Source organism: Cyprinus carpio, chromosome A8 (assembly GCF_018340385.1).
Source record: "Cyprinus carpio isolate SPL01 chromosome A8, ASM1834038v1, whole genome shotgun sequence".
NCBI lineage: Eukaryota > Metazoa > Chordata > Actinopteri > Cypriniformes > Cyprinidae > Cyprinus > Cyprinus carpio.
The window spans coordinates 22,749,925-22,767,411 of NC_056579.1; the positions used below are offsets into that span (position 1 = coordinate 22,749,925).

Here is a 17,487-nt window from a genome sequence, read left to right on the forward strand (position 1 = left end):
ATTATATAATCTATGTTAAAGTGTTTTTAAGATGTCAGTCAGTGCAAATTACTAACAATAGCCTATAGCCTAAAAAAGATGATCTGGTTGTGATGGAGATGGTGCAAAAGATGGTGTACAGTGCAAACAGAAACATATTAATCATACAATAATCTGAATTACAAATACTTTATTTATGACAGTGGTGGCTAATATCAAGTTAGAGTATTTCATTGTACGAAATGTGTTTAGAGTTGAAACCGTGGTTAATATACACTGTATATGGCGATGTGTGGCTGATAGGGCGCTGTTCGGCGTGTGTCCGCTGGGGGCGCTGTATGCGCATGTGTGGCGCGGACGGGGTTCTGCCCTCAATCAGCGACTGAAGCGCATTTTGTGTGCAGAGCTTCAGGAGTCAAAACAAGCAGCCAGGATGGGAGTCGAGGTTGAAACCATTACTCCTGGAGACGGTAAACTGCACCACAAATAGCATCACATCGACAATTCACAAGCAACAGTTCTTCTATATATCAAATAAGACGCATTTTAACTCGACACATTTTGCCTGTTTTGGGCATCACGGGCGTTGTTAGCCTGCTAGCTAAACACTAACCTCTTCCCATAGGATTGGCCGTGCATTTTTAACATCTGCTCTTTTTGTTTTGGATTTCAGGAAGTACTTTCCCTAAAAAAGGACAGACGTGTGTCGTGCACTACGTGGGTAAGTTTGATGACTGCTCGTGTTGATGAATCGCATGAAGGGTGTTAGCCAGCATTAGCTGATTAGCCGCACTGACACAATAGACACTTTCGCATCCGCGATCGGCTCAAAAAGGCTATCAGTCGTTCGGATTTTAACAAGCTTTAATATTTGCTACATCTTTGATCTTTTCTTTTATCCCCAACTGATAAATGCGTCTGACACCACATGGTTTGGAAACTGTGGCCTGTTCTCGGGGACATACAGTGTTTATACTGCCGTTAAAAATAGCGGGCAGCCTCGCCGAATTAGACGTTTTTGGAGAACGTCACATTTTACCGCGCTTATGATGCTCAGAATGTTTATATTCGAATGTTCCGCGATTCGAATCCTCCGTGGGTGTGATTTTCACAATGCTTTGGTTTGCACATGCCCATAATTCTCAAAACCCTTTTGATTCGAACATCCGGCGTCTATGACGCGCAAAATTTTCCATTCAAACGGGCATTATGCTTTCAAACCAAACTGTTTTGATGAATCCAAATGATTGTGATCGGCAGCCATGGAAGGCTGTTTTAACATTTGCCGTACAGTCCGAATGAATGAAAAATCAAATAAATTCGTGTTAAGCGTTTCTTGTTGATGTGTGATCGTGCGTGCGCAGGTTGACGCAGCGTCATTCATATCTCTGCTAATTCCTGTTTTTCTCAGGCTCTCTGACAGATGGACGCAAGTTTGACTCCTCCCGGGACCGGGGAAAGCCTTTTAAATTCAAAATTGGCAAACAAGAAGTCATCCGTGGTTGGGATGAAGGAGTAGCCCAGGTAATTTAAAAAACACTTTCTCCTCAATATCCTTTGAAAAATGGGTTTGATTTGCAAAATAAAACTGCCCGACCTACATTGAGCTGTTATCTAATGGCACACCTTGTGTTCATAAAGTAGGTCTCGGCCTAATTGGAAAATTTCCCCTTTTGCTTCAACAGACAAGTACACACAAGCTGTCTATTGTGGTTTTGATAACCAAGCAGTGTCACTGCTTTTAACCTCCATTCATTGTTTCCTACTGGATTTAATTTGGCAAAAATGACCTCTTCTCCTTGTAACAGATGAGTGTCGGGCAGCGTGCCAAGCTGACTTGCACTCCGGACTTTGCTTATGGGAGCAAGGGGCACCCGGGCATCATTCCTCCCAACGCAACCCTCATATTTGATGTGGAGCTGATTGGCTTGGAGTAAAGCCCCCACATTTGGACTCAGGTTATTCCCTATTCATTCTTTCAGGGTATGTGCAGTTTTCCACATTTCTCCTTTGAGTTCATTTGTTGTTGTTACTTGGTATTTAATACATTTTATGACTGCATGTCACCTAAGAATGTACAATTTTTTTTTTTTTTTTTTTTTATCATCGTAGATAGTTCCTCCAGTTGCATGGATCACTTTAATAATTAACAGTTGATCTTTAAAGGAGATTATTGTAGTCTTAAACGTCCTGTAGAGTTTATTTAACAGGCTCTTAGATTAAACCCTCGTAATCATATTTATGGACTTTGAGGAACACAGTTCAGTTGTTTAATAAACCTCTCTCTTTGTTTTCTTCCAGGTCAACCTTTTTAAGGAACATTGCTCCATGCATGTGATCCTCAAAAGGGACTAGTGTTAATAGCGATACCACTTAGCTTAGCTCTGTTTTGCATTTGTATATTTTGTTGCTTTTTATTTCTTTTCTGCTTGACATAATCACTGGTATACTCTCAATTACTGGATGTTCACTAAGACACAGGTTTCTTTTTTTTTTTTCTTTTTCTTATTTCTTTTTATATTTGATTTCTGTGTTGTAAACGCGATCACAGTAACAGGATGTGGCTGAGCTGGTAACAAGTACTCTGGTGGGGAAATCTGGTTAAGTATAAAACAAAACTACTTGAAAATAAATTGTTTATAAAAAGATTAAGCTGGTTTCTGATGTGTTGATTGGGGAAACTGGAATGGTGTGTTTACATGTGTGTTATTAGATGATGACAGTTGGTCCCTATTTCATTTTGTGCACATTGAAATCTCATTTGTTGAAATCCCACTATGCATAACTGAATATTAAACATTAATTTTGTTCTGATTGCCTGTAATTGTCATGTCACAGCACGGGACAGACTATGACTAGTAAAATGATTTTATACCTAGTCGTTTGTTAAAGCAGACCTTTGACTGCGTATCACTGAGTTTAGCACATCTGATCAACAAAAGTTTGTCTAGTGGAACATGTCCACTGGAGTTTAAACATGCTGTGGTGACACCTCGGCTAAAGCAACCAAATTTAGCTCAGGATGAAATGCAGAATTATAGACCAATCTCTCAGCTGTGCTTTGCCTCAAAAATCTTAGAAAAAATTGTATTGCAACTACTACTTTCCTTTCTAAGTGAAAATTCTATAGGAGAAAGGTTTCATTGAAAGTGTTAAGTGATATCTTCTTGGCCTTAGACAAAGGAGATGGTGTTGCTTGATCTGAGTGCGGCTTTTGACATGATCGACCATAACTTCCTCATCTCCCGCTTTGAACATTTAGTAGGGCTAAAGGGAACTGTCCTGAAATGGATTCAGTCCTATTTGAGTGATATAAGTTTTAATTATAATAATACAATTTCTGGTAAAAAAAAAAAAACATCTTCCTTGGGGGGTTCCGCAAGGCTCTATCCTTTCTCCTATACTTTTTTCTCTATACTTGCTCCCTCTGGGCAGCATTTTTAGAAAGTATGTAGTATCATTTCACTGTTATGCCGATGACACACAAATGTATTTACCAATCAGACATTCCACAAATTCATTTGATTCATTTCTAGAGTGTTAAAAGGATGGCGAATAATTTTTTAATGCTGAATAAGGAAAAAACAGAGGTCATTGTTTTTAGCCACTCAAATAACAGTGAGAGATTTAGTCTTTCTAATTAATAGTAACTTAAAATTAGATAAGCAAATTAACTCAGTGGTTCGGGCTGGTTTCTATAATTTGTGTTTATTAGCCAAAGTAAAACCGTTCTTTTGAAAGTAATTCATATCTTTATTCTTTTAAGGTTGGATTTCTGTAATTCTTTGTATTCTGGCATCACTGCCACATCTTTGTGTCGGCTACAATCAGTACAAAATGCTGCGGCGAGGTTACTGAAAAAGGTAAAGAAATATGAATCAATTACCCGTGTTAGTATCTTTAAATTGGCTCCTGGTCCATTCTAGAATTAAATATAAAATTTTATTAAACAACCAGGTCCCATCGTATTTGGCAAACCTTTTAAACCCATATAATCCTCCTAGAACACTGCGATCAGAGAATCAAAAATTACTTGTAGTGCCTAGAACAAATAGCCTATATAAAGGAGATAGAGCCTTTGGTGTGATAGGGCCACAACTTTGGAATGAGTTGCCCCTGCCGATCAGGTCTGCCAAATCACTGTCAATCTTGTAAGAAACTGCTGAAAGTACACCTAATGTTGGTAGCATACACTGATTAGTTGTGGTGTTTTATATGTCGATGTGGGATTTTATGTTGTCGATGTTTGTTTTCATTCTTGTACTTTTTATGTAAAGCACTTTGGTTCAACCTCGGTTGTGTTTTAAATGGTGCTATATAAATAAACAAGAACAAGGACACTGTGTAAATAAAAGAAAAAGTCATTAGCAGAACAAAAGCTTTGTCATTTTAACAAAATATTTTTATTTTCAAGGGGCAATTGAACAAAACAATCCAAATTTACAATTAGGGTTGAGTGTAGATGGGCTTTGTCTAAATACACAATCATATTTTGTAATGAGGCTCTGCAAATCAGGATGACTTCTTTATGTAAATGTCTATTTGAAACAATCTTTAAATTTACTGACAGCTAACTACTAGGAATTATTGTGCTAACATGCATTTTAAGCCCTTAAAATAACCTACTGGAATACCATGATTACAGAGATTTGTTCTTTTGTGCTACTTCAAAGAAACAGAAGACTTTGCTTTACAAATCCATGAATTAATTGCAAGTATTTTCCTAATAGAGTTACTGAAATCTGTATGCATGCAACAGTTAAAGACCCATTTGTTTTCTGAAGTGGTGTGTTAAAATATCTTGAGATTAAAGACAAGCCTATTATGACAGTAAATATACATCTTCACAACTGCTGTTCTACTATTTATAAACCTTGGTTTTTCTAATGAATGGATGTTCTGACATGGGTTTCCGCTAAGTTTGCATCCTCTCTAATACTATTCACCTGAGTACCACCTGAGTTTAAAAGAACAGAAATCTACCACCCAAAGAACAGATTAATAAAGTCATTTTAGGCCATCACCTTCCATTGCTTTATCAGTGAAATCTGGCATTTGAACATCATTTTCTACAATTAAATAAGCAAATGAAGCATAGTAAAGCAGTTTATTTTTGCTCATATTAAGAATACACAGTAGTGTAACCGATAAAACAACTGACACATAACTCTAGAACTCTAGAAGAGTCTAGAATGACATCAGAATAGTAATCCTTAGAACACTCCACATTAGTAAAGACATTTTTATGTTAAAGGATCAATGTTTTTATATCTAATGAGTTATGCATGTTTTTTAGAGATCTAAACAGCAAAGTTGCTGGATGCCTATTGCTTCTTGCACAGTTACCATTTAATATTATTTTCACTTTTAAACAAACTTAATTTTGTGTCTATATTGTGAAAAGTTCTGTTTCTTATGAAATTAGATGGATTGGCACAATGGTTGCTTGGCAACATGTAAAGGTTTAAAATTTGAAAGCCTAGCCACACTAATTTGTTTGCGCTATGGACCTGAAATTTCCTCTTCTCATGAAGATCAGTTCACACTAATGTTTATGTAACCTACCTAAAGTTACATGCAACATTTTTCTTGAGAACAGGCTTCACTCGTGAAACGAGAACAGAATGAATTCAGTTCAGTAGAACAGTTTACATAAGAATGATATTTCAAAGCATTTAATTATTATTTTTCTTAAATCTTAACGCCTAAACTTGTATACATTGTGACTTCTCTGCTCAGCTTGGACTCGTGTTTGCAGCAACTTTTGACTGTGTACTGTCTGCTGAGTTTCTGCCAGGAATGGGAGGAAATATAGCAGATAAGAGAACCAGAAGGAAGAGGAAAACAAATGGTGGAAATGAGCAACAGCCTTGAAACTCGTGAGTGTCTGTGCAAATTAGAGCCACATTCCCCCAATCTTTTCCCAAAACAAGCATTGGTGTGATAGATTTAGACCTCCTTGGTTCAAAAATAAATAAATAAAAACCACAAACTGGTAGATCAAGGACAAAAAGCCCACTCAAGATCCAATTAAAAGGTTTAGATGGTACGGTAATGCTATCAGATAGGTTTAGCTCTTCCTGTTCCTGAGGGGCCACGGCCGCTTCCAACCCGTCTTAGAGAGTGCAGAGCAACGGCACAGCAGCCACGCAACAGGGAGCCCATGTTGTACACCGGCATGCCTTCATTCCGTGACCCCCGGCAAAGCCACGCCAGTGTTGGAACTACAGGAACGGCCACCGCTAAAAGGTCAATCAGGAAATAACGACTCCAGTGGCTCCTCTGAGGGGCAGCTGATTCTGTATCCTCCTCCACTCCTTCTTCATCACTGACCGTTACTACCACTGCTTCCTGTGGTGGTGGCGCTCTGGGACAAGGTTGTTGAACCTGTGGCTTCGTCAACACTATAGGCATTGTTGTTGATGATGTAAATTCAACTGTGCTGTCTAGCGGCAAAGTTTCTGTGATGCAAGACAGCTGAGCTGGGGAAGTAGTTGCAGAGGATGGTGAAAACACCTGTGGTTCAGCTAGAGTAATGTCTGGCGCGCAAGTTGTTGAAGTGATGACGCTCAATTCCTCACCTCCACACTCTTCGGAGATCCAGGTTATGGTGGGGCTGCAGGCCTGTGACCGGTAACCTGGCCTGTCACTGACCTCCGATGCACTAGGGGGCACTTTTGGAGGTGGTGGTGGTGGTGGAGGCAGATGAGGAGGTGGTGCTTCCTCCTGTGGGAGGTGCAAAAACAAATGGTGGTGTGGGAGGTAGGCATGTGGAATACAGCTGCAGTTGTTGTTAACAGCATGGCAGGATCGGCTGACGGGCAACACCGTCTCTCCGCTGCACAATCTCTCACAGGTGGAGGATCGTGGCAAAGAGGAGCATAGTGTTGTGTGAGGAACTTGCTCAGACAGTAGAGCTGCTTCCAGAAGTAGGTGAGTACGTCCGTCCCCTCTTGGTAATGTCATCGCCCCTCTATTGGCGGGAATGTAGCAATCAGAGTGTATGTTTCCGTTGTGATCTGTAGCGCCAGGTGACGTGTCTCTGCTTAGCCTGGTGAAGGTGGCGCTGCGGCTCATGGTGTGGGCCGGAGAGCAGCCACAAGACCTGGATGCTCCAAATCGTGGGCCTATCCTTCCGACACCTAGACCTTCAGACTTACAGTCCTGTTGATCTGCCTCATGGGCTCCCAGATTGGAACTAACAGTTTCTACAGCCTGCTGAAGCTGCCGGATCTCCTTCCGGGCCTCTTTTAGGGCCAACTGGGCCTCTATGCGATGACATTCCTCTTCAATCCAATCCTCCTGCATCCGAGTCAGCTGCATCCGTAACTCCCCGATCACAGAGTCTCTACCATGGTTAAAAAAACATGGGCATAGAAATAAATCTAGAGTTGTATCTGAAAACCGCATACTGTTAAGTAGATACTACATTTGATTTAAAACTTGCTTCACATTCATTAAAAAGTATGTTCTATGGTATGAATGTGTGTAGTATGATAATGTTTAATATTATGAATTCTGACATATTTGTAGGCATATTCAAATGCAGGGTAGGTTCTGCTATATACTGTATATAACCACATGTATGATACTCAGGATGTCAGGAAGCTATAAAACTCCACTGACATGTTGTTGAGAGATAAAAGCTTCACTGACCTGTCCTGAAGCCTCTCCACATTTTCTTTCAGCCGAGCTCGTAAGTGACGAATACACACTTCCTTCTGCTGCAGTGGGGTGAGATACTGCTCAGGAGCAGGCGGACGGATCCCGTGATTCTCACTACAGGTTGCATACTTTGCCTGCCGTCTGGTTCAGAGAGCGAGAAATAAATAATATTTAATTGTGATTAATCTCGTAATTTGAATATAGTTAACACGTTAACAGTCCTGATAAGCCCCAAGTATAATTATTAGGTTCAGCAACTGGTGCGACACTCACAGTGTAAATTTATGCAATAACCCTCTTACCCTTCTCATTTGCACAAAAATCAACAAATTATATATTTCTGCCAAAGAGACAATTACAGAAGCCCTACGAGGCAATGCATTATCTTTTTTTTTTTCTTGTTCTTTTAAACTTCTTGTGATCACAACATAACAGAATAGCAATTACTTCATGATTTGACATTATCACAATTTTTTTCCCATGTACTTGACAATAACAGAATGTTATGCAAAAGCATCATCAATGAACTGAAGCTGAAATAGCTTTACATGAGTGAGGTACTGCCAACTTCCACAGCAGTGGACTCTTGAGAAGATGTCAGGGCTACAATTTTATTGTCAAAGACAAAATAGCGACCCTGAACATGTGGTCAGTTTTATTACCAGGCAACTTAACGGACTGAGGCATCTCCATATCTACAGCATGCAACTTGCAATCAACTTGCACATAACACCATTCACAAAAATGAAAGATGAAATGTAAGCCAAGTCAGTCACAAATGCAACTGCGAAAGGTTAGATTTTCAGTGAATGACAGCTATTTGTATGACTTAATCAGACTTGGAATATAATGTGTGAGTACTACGAATTACTTTTATGGTCTTTCTTTGTCCTTTTTTTTGCCCTACTCACCATTCACTTTCATATAGAAAAGAGCAGCCCATACATTCTACAAAATACCTCCTTTTGTGTTCCACAGAGAAAGAAAAACACGTTTGGAATGACATGTGAGTGTGTGATTAGTAATAAATGTCTTTTAAATGGATATAGTGTCATGTCAGTTTCATTAATTCTATTTTTGCACTGTACTTTTTGCCACCATACAAAATCTGGAACACGACCCTGATGGAAGACAAATCTAATCTGCCTTTGAGTGTGTGTCGCTCACCGTGGTGTGGCTGGGTTGGAGCGTGGTACAGTATTGCTCTCTGTGCACTTGCAGGACGCTGCTGAGTAACTGCTACGGACAGACGAGTCCCCATGCGAGTGTCGAGTGCTGCTTGGGGCAGCAGGCCTTCTGTGACACACACACACACACACACACACACACACACACACAGAGACAGCTGAGCTCTGACGTCCATATCAAACAGGCTGTCACAGTGCAACTTTTTACACTGGAAAACTAGATGTGTTTTAAAGGAATTCAAACTACTGCAACTGAATGAATATTTATATCATAATAATTAGGCTAGAAAACTTTCCATGCATTTGATTGTGTGTGTTAAAAGAGGAGGGGAGCATTACCTGCGGGAACCAGCTGATGGCTTTCGGCTCGCAGAGTGGGACATGGGTGACCACTGACACCTTGTAACGGCACAATTACAAGGATTCCTCAGGACAGATCTCTCTAAGACATACACACGCCACAGAACATGAAATACAATCAGAAAAAAAAAAACATTTGAATGACACAATATTAATCTCTTGGTACTTAAAGGGAAAGGGACCTTTTTTAACAGAACACAAAAGGGTCAGATTATATTTTAAGAGACTAACTGACCGTAACACAAGGGTCTGCAGGTCATTTCTTTATGTTTTTTAATGCATGTTTCTGCATGTTGGCTGCACCACATGAATTTGATTAATGGAAAATATTATATATATATATTATATATATTTACACTATTGTTCAAAAGTCTGGGGTTAGTAAGATTTTTAAAGGTGTTTGAGAGAAATTTCTCATGTTTTCCAAGATTGCATTTATCTGATCAAAAATACAGTAAAATCTGTAATATTCTGAAATATTACACTTTAAAAAATGACTGATTTTTTTTATTTCAAAATACATATTTTAAAATGTAATTTATTCCTGTTGTTATGTAAAGCTGAATTTTCAGCATCAGTCTTCAGTGTCACATGATCCTTCAGAAATCATTCTAATATTCTGATTTGCTACTCAAGAAACATTATTTAGCAATGTTGAAAACAGTTTTCTGTTAACATAAAGTTCAAAAGAACAGCATTTATTTAAAACAGAAATCATTTGTAACATTATATGTCTTTACTGTCACTCAAACAAATGGTAGTGTATAATTTATAGAATCAAAAAGTATCTTAAAAGTGGTCCATATGACTTGTGTACAATATTCCAAGTCATATGACATTCTGAAGCCATATTATAGCTACTGTATGTGTGAAGAACAGACCGAAACTGAAGAAAGCCACAACCCCAGAAGAGTTGCTATACAGTGCATGCATCACTTTTATGGTGCTTTTTTTGTCACTTTTGGAAAAAAATTTTTTTTTTGGAGACTCTTGTATGTTTGCATCCCGTTAAAATACCAAATCCAAAAAGACACATGCCAGACAATATTAGATTCCCCCAGATGCTGAACAGAATCCAACAGAGAGCATTTCATTCTGGATGTCACATGACTCACAAGAAAATAAATGCTTATGTAAACCAAGCATTCAGAACAATAAACAAACTGACCTAGACAAAGTCACACACATACATACAGCACAGATGACTGATTCTTCCACTATTTGAACTGAGCTATTCACACACTCACAGAAGCATGGATTGTCTCTCCAGTGCATGAAGTGGTGACATGAGTGACAAAAGTGTGTGTGGGTGTGACTGACGTAACACTGGCAGCCATGACAAAGCTGGTGTTAAATATTGATTCATGTGCTTCTACATTATTTTAATGCATATTTGATGCTTTTTTTGTAATTGGAGGCATGGTGATTATTATTACTAGAGCTGATCATACTCTTAAGATGTGTTCTTAAATGTGCCTGCACTCTGAATGTTTTGTAAGCCTGAGGAGGGTCAACTGAACCATCTGTCATTTAAATATTTTTTATGATTATGTAAACTTGTATATAGTTTATAATGCACATTTGATGAATTATTTGATTAATCATAATTATCCTGTAAGGTGTTGAAAGTGACTTTGGAAGCAGTTTTACAATGTTAAGATTATGTTTAGAGCTGAGAACCTGGCTGTTTAAAAGTCTGTGCTGACCAACTGGCCCCCATCTTCACACAGATCTTTAACAGATCATTGGAGCTCTGTGAAGTTCCCTGCTGCTTTAAATGCTCCACTACTTTCCGGTCCCCAAAAAGCCCAAAATAATTGGACTTAATGACTACAGACCTGACGCTATCACGTCTGTGGTCATGAAGTCACTTGAGAAACTGGTCCTGGCCTACCTGAAGGACATCACTGGACCCTCACTGGATCCTCTTCAGTTTGCCTACAGAGCAAACAGGTCTGTGGATGATGCAGTCAACATGGGATAGCATTACATCCTGCAACACCTCGACAGACCTGGGAATTACACAAGGATCCTATTTGTGGACTTCAGTTCGGCTTTCAATACCATCATGCCTGATCTTCTCTCAGACAAACTCACACAGCTCTCTGTGCCCACCTCCATCTGTCAGTGGATCACCAGCTTCCTGACAGACAGGCAGCAGCTAGTGAGGCTGGGTAAACTCACATCCAGGACTATCACCATCAGCACTGGCGCCCCCCAGGGATGTGTTCTCTCCCCACTGCTCTTCTCTCTCTACACGAATGAATGCACTTCAAAACACCCCTCTGTCAAACTCCTGAAGTTCACAGACGACACTACAGTCATCGGCAGACAGGAGGTTAAAGAGCTGGCTATCTGGTGCAGTCTTAACAACCTAGAGCTTAACACGCTCAAAACTTTTGAGATGATCGTTGCCTTCAGGAGGAACCACCTACACTCCCCCCACTCACCATATGACAGTGGAGTCATTCAGGTTCCTGGACACCATCATCTCTTAGGACCTGAAGTGGGACACTCACATAGACTCCATTGCAAAAAAAGGCCCAACAAAGGTTGTACTCCCTCTGCAGCTGAGGAAGTTATACCTGTCACAGGAGCTGCTGAAACAGTTCTACTCTGCTATCATTGAGTCTGTCCTGTGTGTTCATCAATAACTGTCTGGTTTGGTTCGGCTACCAAATCAGACATCAAGAGACTACAACGGACAGTCAGGACTGCTGAGAAGATTACTGGTGCCCCTCTGCCCAGCCTCCAAGATCTTTACATCTCCAGAGTGAGGAAAAGGACTAAAAAAATCACCTTGGACCCCTCACACCCAGCCCACTCACCAGAACAGCCAGACACAAGAACAGTTTTTTCCCGTAGGCTATATTATCTGCACACTAATAACATATCTGTACATTTATCTAACAATTACATTTTTCGATATACTTCTATTTCTGTATATAGCACATTATTTAATGTTGTTTTTTTATTATTTTTTTTTTTTATTAGTGTTACATTACATCCCTACTGTGTTATTTCTATGTACGTCTGCACTATGTTTGTACTTTCTTCTACACTGGAAGCTCTTGTCAAGTCAAATTCCTTGTGTGTGTAAACATACTTGGTAATAAAGCTCTTCTGATTCTGATTCTGAGAATACATCTCTAAAAAAGGCTTATTTCTGTTCACAAGGTGCACATTGACCAAAAAAAAAAAAAAAAAAAAAAAAACTTTTTCTAGCATGACCCAGTTCTGATTTGCTGAGGAGTCTGCACTGTCATTGTTAAAAAAAGAGGAAGAAAAAACAAAAAACCCAATCATAACCATTTAAAATAACATTTCCTGACATTACTTCCACAACAGATAAGCAGAAAGTGTATGATATTTGAGTTGACTGCTAGTATATTTAGCCCCCGAGAGCATCTGTCAGGCAACAGGGTTCATTTCAGGACATCACATATGGTCTGCGACACAAGTAACACGAACAGGGACACACACACTACAGCTGCAGTTGCTGGTGTTATATACAGATTGAGACTAGGAATACATATGTTCCAAAGCCGGCCCGAACAGTCAAAATCATGCAACTTTCACGACACATATTCTCTCCCTATTGCTCACTTTCATCACTGTTCTAGTCCGCATTTCTCTGAATCTCACACTTCTTATGTTACTACGGTTGAACCGTTCATGTTGCACCCCTTTTTTGTAATTTTAGATACTGAACTGTCTTCCAGATTAATAAACGTAAATATAAATATAAAATACAACTGGAGTCCGAGACAACACTGAAACGTAAAAACTGAATTTAAACCTGGAAACGAATATAAATCTACATGCTATAAAGTCATGTAAATATGAAATATTTCTGCACTATTTCTAAATGTCTAATCAAAGTAAATTTGTGATGCTGATCATTAGGGTTGGGAACCGAGAATCGGTTCTTATTCAGAACTTATTCTGTTTTCTGTTTTAAAAGAACCGGAACCATGAGAAATTTCTAAGTTTCGGTTCAGGAAAACGGTTCTGGTGCGACACGTGACCAAGCATTGATTCCAATGATGCGCACTCCACAGACTCACGGCGCTGCGTCGTGTTTTTAACTACCGAACACGTTTCCTACGACTGTGCACGCACTCGTGTCTTTGATAACTGTGCATGCCATTTTGTCTGAGTGTACATGTACCGGAAGCGCACAGCACCTGGCGCCACTAAATTACATTATATTTGTCCCATATTGTCATTAATATACAGTGGTGTGAAAAAGTGTTGGCCCCCTTCCTGATTTCTTTTTTATTTGTATGTTTGTCACACTTTAATGTTTCAGATCATCAAACAAATTAGTCAAAGATAACACAAGTGAACACAACATGCAGTTTTTAAATGAAGGTTTTTATTATTAAGGGAAAACAAAATCCAAAACTGCATGGCCCTGTGTGAAAAAGTGTTTGCCCCCCTGATAAAACTGTGGTTTATCACACCTGAGTTCAATTTCTCTAGCTACACCCAGATCTGATAACTGCCACACCTGTTCACAATCAAGAAATCTCTTAAATAGAACCTGTCTGACAAAGTGAAGTAGACCAAAAGATCCTCAAAAGCTAGACATCATGCCGAGATCCAAAGAAATTCAGAAACAAACGAGAAAGAAAGTAATTGAGATCTATCCATCTGGAAAAGGTTATAAAGCCATTTCTAAAGCTTTGGGACTTCAGAGAACCACCGTGAGAGCCATTATTCACAAATGGCAAAAACATGGAACAGTGGAGAACCTTCCTAGGAGTGGCTGGCCGACCAAAATTACCCCAAGAGCACAGCGACGACTCATCCAAGAAGTACCAAAAGATCCCACAACAGCATCCAAAGAACTGCAGGCCTCACTTGCCTCAGTTAAGGTCAGTGTTCATAACTCCACCATAAGAAAGAGACTGGGCAGAAATGGTTCCAAGACGAAAACCGCTGCTGAGCAAAAAAAACATAAAGGCTCGTCTCAGTTTTGCCAGAAAACATCTTGATGATCCCCAAGACTTTCTGGAAACTTTTTGGAAGGTGTGTGTCCCATTAAGTCTGGTGTAAAAGTAACACCGCATTTCAGGAAAAGAACATCATACCAACAGTAAAATATGGTGGTAGTAGTGTGATGGTCTGGGGCTGTTTTGCTGCTTCAGGACCTGGAAGACTTGCTGTGATAAATGGAACCATGAATTCTGCTGTTTACCAAAAAATCCTGAAGGAGAATGTCCGGCCATCTGTTCGTGACCTTAAGCTGAAGCGAACTTGGGTTCTGCAGCAGGACAATGATACAAAACACACCAGCAAGTCCACCTCTGAGTGGCTGAAGAAAAACAAAATGAAGACTTTGGAGTGGCCTAGTCAAAGTCCTGACCTGAATCCTATTGAGATGCTGTGGCATGACCTTAAAAAGGCGGTTCATGCTAGAAATCCCTCCAATGTGGCTGAATTACAACAATTCTGCATAGATGAGTGGACCAAAATTCCTCCACAGCGCTGTTACAGACTCACTGCAAGTTATCGCAAATGCTTGATTGCAGTTGTTGCTGCTAAGGGTGGCTCAACCAGTTATTAGGTTTAGGGGGCAAACACTTTTTCACACAGGGCCATGTAGTTTTGGATTTTGTTTTCCCTTAATAATAAAAACCTTCATTTAAAAACTGCATGTTGTGTTCACTTGTGTTATCACTGACTAATATTTAAATTTGTTTGATGATCTGAAACATTAAAGTGTGACAAACATGCAAAAAAAATAAGAAATCAGTAAGGGGGCCAACACTTTTTCACACCACTGTACATACTGACTTCAACTTGGACCACTAAATAAATAGACTGCTATTGTTATGTAAGTTTGAGGGTTAGATTATTTAGTGTACAGGTCATTTCAAGAGTGATAAAGTGATAGAAAATATTTATTTTCATGCATTTAAAATGTTTAAAAATGTGGAAACCACTCATTGCATCACACCATCTCCTGACTGCATTATTATTTGTAAAATAGGGGCTTTATGGAGTGTGTTTATAATTCATTAATTTAGGGAAATGAACAAGTGTCATAGCTCTCAAGGGACTACTTGGCCAACCAGCTTATTCCTGCTTGAAAAGCTAAATGTTATTGATGGTGTAAAAAACATCAACTTTGAAGCACATGCTGATTGATGGACTAGCATTACTCAACATTACTTACTACCTTCCAGCAACACTACATTCAATGAAGGTAAAATAGTAAAAAAACATAATAATAGTTCATTTAAATGGAACCGGAATCGGAACCTGAACATGTGTAAAGCATAATATATGTTGAATTTTGACATTGCCAAACTTTAAATTAAGTTGACAGTAAGTAATAAACAGTATTGAGCATTGAGTAGTTGAGTATTGTGCATTTTTCCTTACCACTATTATTTAATAGTTGTTTAATGATTTTAATGGAACAGTTACCGGAAAATTTCTAACAATTCCCAACCCTACTGATCGTACAGACGGTCAGAGGTTCTAAATTCCTGTTCAATTTGCATTTGCATTAAATTGATGACAGTATACTGTGTAAACAGAAATGCACAATAAATTAAAAAAAAAACAAAAAATTAAATAGAAGCATTTTCACTAGCAGTATTATTAGTGTCCAAAATAAACAAAAAATGTTTTCATGTAAAACATTTTATATGAAACTAAAAGATCTCCATTATGACATGAATCAATCAAATGGAATCAATTAAAGTTGAATCAATTAAATGAAAAAAATTACTGTTACCAAATTAATATCAAATACAAATAGATAGGCCATAGATAGACAGATAGATAGATAGATACTGTAGATAGATAGATAGATAGATAGATAGATAGATAGATAGATAGATAGATAGATAGATATTTTTACCCCCACATTTGAAATATCTGGGACATGCCTCACATGATTGTACTACAATAAAACAAGCAAATATATAAAGATTACATTTTTGTTTACAAGAATCAGAGATTTTCCTAGATGCACAACTTCCATGGTTCCAGGACCCACGATGACGTCACCTCCCTCCGTAGTCTGCAGGTAAATGGTCCCTGTGTAGTAAAGGGCACAAGCTGTCTTATGTAACAGTATCTGATATCAGCAGACACCCTTCACCTGAGACTGAAACGCGGCGCTGCAACAGTGCGTCGTTGACTTTCTTCAGCGTAAAACTATATTACATAATACGCCTAGTGTGTAGAAACTGTAGTAGGCTGAGAGACGCAGTTACACCAATCCTTTAAGCACCTGTTATAGTTTATGAAACAGCTCGAGTCGAGAGAATTCATGACTGAGAGGAGTGAACCGGGAAGAACGTCACTTACATCCTCTGCTCTTCTTCCGTCGACGCAGCTTTGCAGTATCCCAGTGAAGTTTGTGCATGGATGTCGGCGGTGCCCCGCGCGCGGCATCATTTCGCCCGGGTCTGCTGATGCACGGATGCTGATGCTGACGCTGCTGATGAGCGCGCGCGCGCGTGCGAGACCTGAGAAAGCAGAAACGACGCATTTGCGCGACGCTGCGACGGCGTTTCTTAAAGGGGCAGAGACCAAATGTTCAAAATAGTAATTATTATGTCATCATTGCCGCAGAACTGTAGTCACAACAATTTGTACTGTTTACAGAGTACATGAGCACAGATTACTGAATCTCTCTTTAGTGGCTCTGAGCATTTAAAGCGTTAGTGCCAGCTTCCTCTGAAATGCAATCAGACTTTTCATGATTAAATCTGACCTATTGCCGTCCATTAATGGAAGTCTATGGCAATTGCTTGAACCACTGATTTTACTGGAGAAAGTATGAATGTTCACTGGACAAGATCGAGGCCACTGAATGCTTTTAGATGTCGGAATACACAAAGAAAACAATGTATGTGTGTGTGTTTCATGTTTTCTCAACTTCACTTTGAAATGAATATAACATACATCTAAATTAGCAAACTGAGCATTAGGGTAAACATTTACTTACTCTCTTTGACATAAAAATACAAATTATTGTGATACATTTTTTTTTTCTTTTTAGTGTCTAAAAATATTTCATTAGTTTATGTCCCTTAGACTCCAGTTCACCGTTACATTTGAGTTACACAATCTTTAAAATGTCAAGCATATGCCCTAATCATAAGGCTTATTGGAAGAGACACCATTCCTTGGAGGAAAAAACAAAGTACTGTAAGTATTAACCGTCAAAATTTTCTCTCTTTTCCTCATTTTTATAAGACTTAGTTAATAGCGTAAAACATAACATGTCATGTCCACCCTGTTGTATCAATTTATACTTGACATCAAAATA

General features: G+C 39.0%; 2 protein-coding genes across 5 annotated transcripts; one reads left to right on the top strand and one right to left on the bottom strand.

Annotated features, from left to right (window-relative positions):
* Positions 1–296: 296 nt before the first annotated feature.
* On the top strand, positions 297–2,627 carry LOC122145961 (peptidyl-prolyl cis-trans isomerase FKBP1A-like). 2 transcript variants are annotated; one of them, XM_042762847.1, is made up of 5 exons: positions 297–449; positions 653–700; positions 1,391–1,503; positions 1,788–1,937; positions 2,281–2,627. In XM_042762847.1, the coding sequence occupies exons 1-4, from the start codon at positions 413–415 to the stop codon at positions 1,914–1,916; spliced, it is 327 nt and encodes a 108-aa protein (XP_042618781.1). In that variant the 5' UTR covers positions 297–412; the 3' UTR covers positions 1,917–1,937; positions 2,281–2,627. The 2 variants fall into 2 exon arrangements, with proteins under 2 accessions (XP_042618781.1, XP_042618780.1); XM_042762846.1 differs by having other exon boundaries at positions 299–449; positions 1,788–1,962.
* A 1,770-nt stretch (positions 2,628–4,397) lies between these two features.
* LOC109095495 (syntaphilin-like) lies at positions 4,398–16,708 on the bottom strand. Of its 3 annotated transcripts, XM_042762844.1 has the most exons (6): positions 16,521–16,706; positions 16,144–16,247; positions 9,171–9,273; positions 8,812–8,940; positions 7,636–7,785; positions 4,398–7,327 (listed from the first exon to the last, which is right to left on the bottom strand). In XM_042762844.1, exons 3-6 carry the CDS (start codon positions 9,212–9,214, stop codon positions 6,040–6,042), a joined length of 1,611 nt encoding a protein of 536 aa, XP_042618778.1. In that variant the 5' UTR covers positions 9,215–9,273; positions 16,144–16,247; positions 16,521–16,706; the 3' UTR covers positions 4,398–6,039. The 3 variants fall into 3 exon arrangements, with proteins under 3 accessions (XP_042618778.1, XP_042618779.1, XP_042618777.1); XM_042762845.1 differs by lacking the exon at positions 16,144–16,247 and having other exon boundaries at positions 8,812–8,937; positions 16,521–16,708; XM_042762843.1 differs by lacking the exon at positions 16,144–16,247 and having other exon boundaries at positions 16,521–16,705.
* Between the last annotated feature and the right edge of the window lie 779 nt (positions 16,709–17,487).